Below are 3416 nucleotides of genomic sequence, written 5' to 3'. Positions count from 1 at the left end.
GTGGCAGGTCCTTTCATTTTGCTGGCGAACTCCAACGTATTCTTTTATGCTATTTCCATTGATAAAGACAATTCAAATGCTTTTGCAAATGTCAGATTTTGTTCAATAAGCACTTTCACTGAGTAGCCTCCACCTTCAATCCACTAACAAATCTGTCCCTCAGTGCTTCGTCTAAATGGGGACCAAATTCACAATGTGTGGATAGCTGCTTCAACGCTACAACATAATCCGACACGGACTCATTTTCTTGCTGATTCCATTTTTGGAATTTATACCTTTCCATGATAACTAGTGGCTTGGGCTTGTAATGGGATGATAGTTGTGCTCTCAGCACTTCATATGCGAGGCCACCTAACAGTCCATAGGCTTCTGCACCTATTACAGACAGGAAAACGTTGGCCTGTTTACCTTCCTCCACTTCGTTTACGATCATCCATTGCTCAAACCTCTCGAGGTATGACTCAAAGTCTTCTTGACCTTCCTTGTACTCGCCGAGATTTCTGATGAACATGGCCATGCTGCACCGTTAGCTTCATGCACCACCATGCATGTTAGCATTTTCTATGCTTTTGGCAAAGAAAATGCAAGAATAAAAGGCTCAAGCATTAAAAGAAGCTGTTGCGTCATAAATGTGTATAGTTCTGTGTTGCTTTATCTCAAACAGTTCTAATAATATTGTACACATTACATTTTCTTTGCCAAATTTATGGTATTTCTTTTTAACGATTTTTTCAGGCTTAGATGCCTTTATTAGCAATGGACGGATAGGCAAGTCAGGGGGGCGTGAAATGCAGCTAAGGACCTCCGGCCGGGATACAAACCAGGGTAAGCTGCATATCGTACGTGCATACATGGCATGCGCTCGAACCACTCCGCCACCTGCCCACCGATGGCATTGCTAAACCACAATCTAAAGTGAGGGATGTGTTGTTTCAGGTCAAGATGTATGTGACCAACAGGATAACAAATTTGGAGTTTAAAGCTTCTATAATCTATACTTGGTCAGTACCAGAAGGTTTCTTTCTTTTGTTCGAGTACATTTTTGACATTATTGCACCGATAATGCTCCCACCATGAAATGTGTTGCAGAACTGCCACAATTATGTTTCAGCTTTCTACTCTCATATAACCAACCATGAACAAGTAAAACAGGACTCAGGAACATGAATGCTGAAGCGTTTATTGCAGTAAATGTAAGAGCTTGTGTTTGCAGCGGTTATCATAAAACACATGGGTCCACCTGCAGCACAGCTGATCGTCTGTAGATGGCGACACCGATTTAGAATGAAAACCAAACACCAGCTGGCGATGATCACATGACCTTAGCGCACATGAAGCTATTCTTGTCGTCGCAGTTGTCGTCGTTCCACCATCCCCAGTCTGGAGAACATACAAGAGAAAACATCCCATTGGTCGTGTGGTCACCTGGTGTAAGTCCAACATTCACTCTGTTGTCAGCTGCTTTACTTCCTTCTAACTGTGTGTGTCTGCTGTTTGCTGCGTAGACCTGAGGGGGCTGCAGAATTGTGTAATCATTCCCTGTAGGTTCGTCACTATGAGCAACGTCTTTCATATACAAATAGAAAAACATGTGGCCGGGACAATTTAAGGGGAATCCATGTGGAGGACCAGTTCAGTTCTCAAAACGGGGAACCCCCTTACAAGGGACTGAAACTGAAAATAGCGCTGGATGCGCTGACTTTTGATAGAAGGGGCTGATCCAAAGTAATGATTTTACAAAGTGGATGGGACTTGTCCTACCCTCATACAACACCAACACCCATGGGCTCAATCATGTCATATCAGGCACATGCAACTTAGAAATGAATCTGTCAGCATGATACCCGTTGTTCTTTGCATCACGTTTGAATTATTCCGTCTTTCAGATTTTTCTCAAACTCCATTGTGAATGTTTTGCTTCCACCCATTCTTAGAAGTACAACCTCCATATTTCCTTACCTTTGTGGTTCACCTCGACGCAGTCCTCTGCTCCTTGAAAGTTGTCTGGCTGATATTCGTACCATACGCTGAAGTCAAAGTCAGATCCATCGATGTTTACAAAGTCATCCTGAAAAACACAAAGTGGAGATTCAGTGGTGACATGTGACCCACATACTCCTCTATGTATCGTCCATCAGGGTCTTCCTCACATTCATCCATCGGTCAGTTCACTCACCAGCCAGGCTGTCTTATCTCTGATCACAATGAGGTGTTTCACTGCTTACCCCTGATCTTATGGTCCCAATCCAAAAATCCTGGCGATCGCTGCTGGCACGCAGGCTGGTGCAAAGCGCTTCTGTCATCTGGACGAGACCGTGGATTGAGACCAGTTTACTCGCTAACCCTTCGCAGTGTTCCTGAAATCACAATGGATATAAGTGTTAGTCTTCACCAGGACTTTATCATAACAGATAGATTTATTTTCTGTTTCTGACCTTTGCCTCAGCGAAAGTCTTTTCCTCTGGGAAGTATTTGATACAGCGACCCGCATCAATGCGCATCCATCCGTCACCACATTCTTCCCCTTTGTACATATTCTCACATGTCCAATTAAGTCCATCGGCTGTGGGAGAACACATGCGTTAATGACAAGGTTTTGGTTGTGGTGATGTGTTGGTTGATGATGTGGTACTTACTGCTGAGATCGGCTGTCGACGTGATCAGGATGCCCACCAACAGCAGGACAGTAGTTACCACAGCTGGATGCATGGCTCAGGCCTCGCTAAGTCTTAGTGCTCCGAAAATGAGATATGATCTGAAAAGAATCAGAAGTACACTTCATTCATCCCTCGGGAATCAGTCACACATCAGCTCCAGCATCTTACTGTAATTCAGTCATGGACCCCGAGAACCTCAGCTCGTTGGCCTGTTTCTGATCTCCTGAAACAGAGAGAGAAGAAGAAGATGAGGCTCACCACAGATGTGTTCAGGATTCTCGTTGCTCCTCTGTCAGATTGTCAGAAGGCACTTCCACCCACTTTTAAACTTCCAACTCATGACCTGTGGACATTTTAATCTTCTGCCAATATCAACAAATGTCTTGTTTTATTATGTTAAATCATGAGAATAAACACAGGGAGAAAGTATACTTATGCAACTGACTCTTCTTGAAGGTGTGTGAAAGAAAAAACATTGCTGAAACTCTTTAGCTTTTAGTCGTCGGAACTGTAAAGTTGCATTCACACCAATAGGAGTAGCAAATTTTTTTCTTGCATTACACGCATGACTTTTAATGCAGGATCAGTTGTGTTTATTTGCCGAAGCATTTGTGTTTAGCTGTGTTACCGTTTATATGGCTGAAATAAATAAACAGATAAGAAGGATGCAGAAGTAACTACATGATGACGGCAATTTGTAAAAAGTCTGAAGTCGTGGTTTGTGAGGTCTGTCTGCAAGACGACAAGCAAACATCTTTT

The 3416-nt window shown here is 43.2% G+C and overlaps 1 protein-coding gene across 1 annotated transcript; it reads right to left on the bottom strand.

The window, feature by feature from the left end:
• Positions 1-1312: 1312 nt before the first annotated feature.
• Positions 1313-2709, bottom strand: LOC311009050 (C-type isolectin Sp-CL4-like; the record flags this gene model as incomplete). The annotated part of the gene is made up of 5 exons (XM_084003023.1): positions 1313-1380; positions 1960-2068; positions 2226-2357; positions 2436-2563; positions 2637-2709. The coding sequence occupies 5 exons, from the start codon at positions 2707-2709 to the stop codon at positions 1313-1315; spliced, it is 510 nt and encodes a 169-aa protein (XP_083859149.1).
• Between the last annotated feature and the right edge of the window lie 707 nt (positions 2710-3416).

The sequence above is a fragment of the Eutrigla gurnardus genome (assembly GCF_963514095.1).
Source record: "Eutrigla gurnardus genome assembly, chromosome: 23".
NCBI classification, from domain to species: Eukaryota; Metazoa; Chordata; class Actinopteri; order Perciformes; family Triglidae; genus Eutrigla; species Eutrigla gurnardus.
This window is presented reverse-complemented; position numbering and strand designations above follow the sequence as displayed.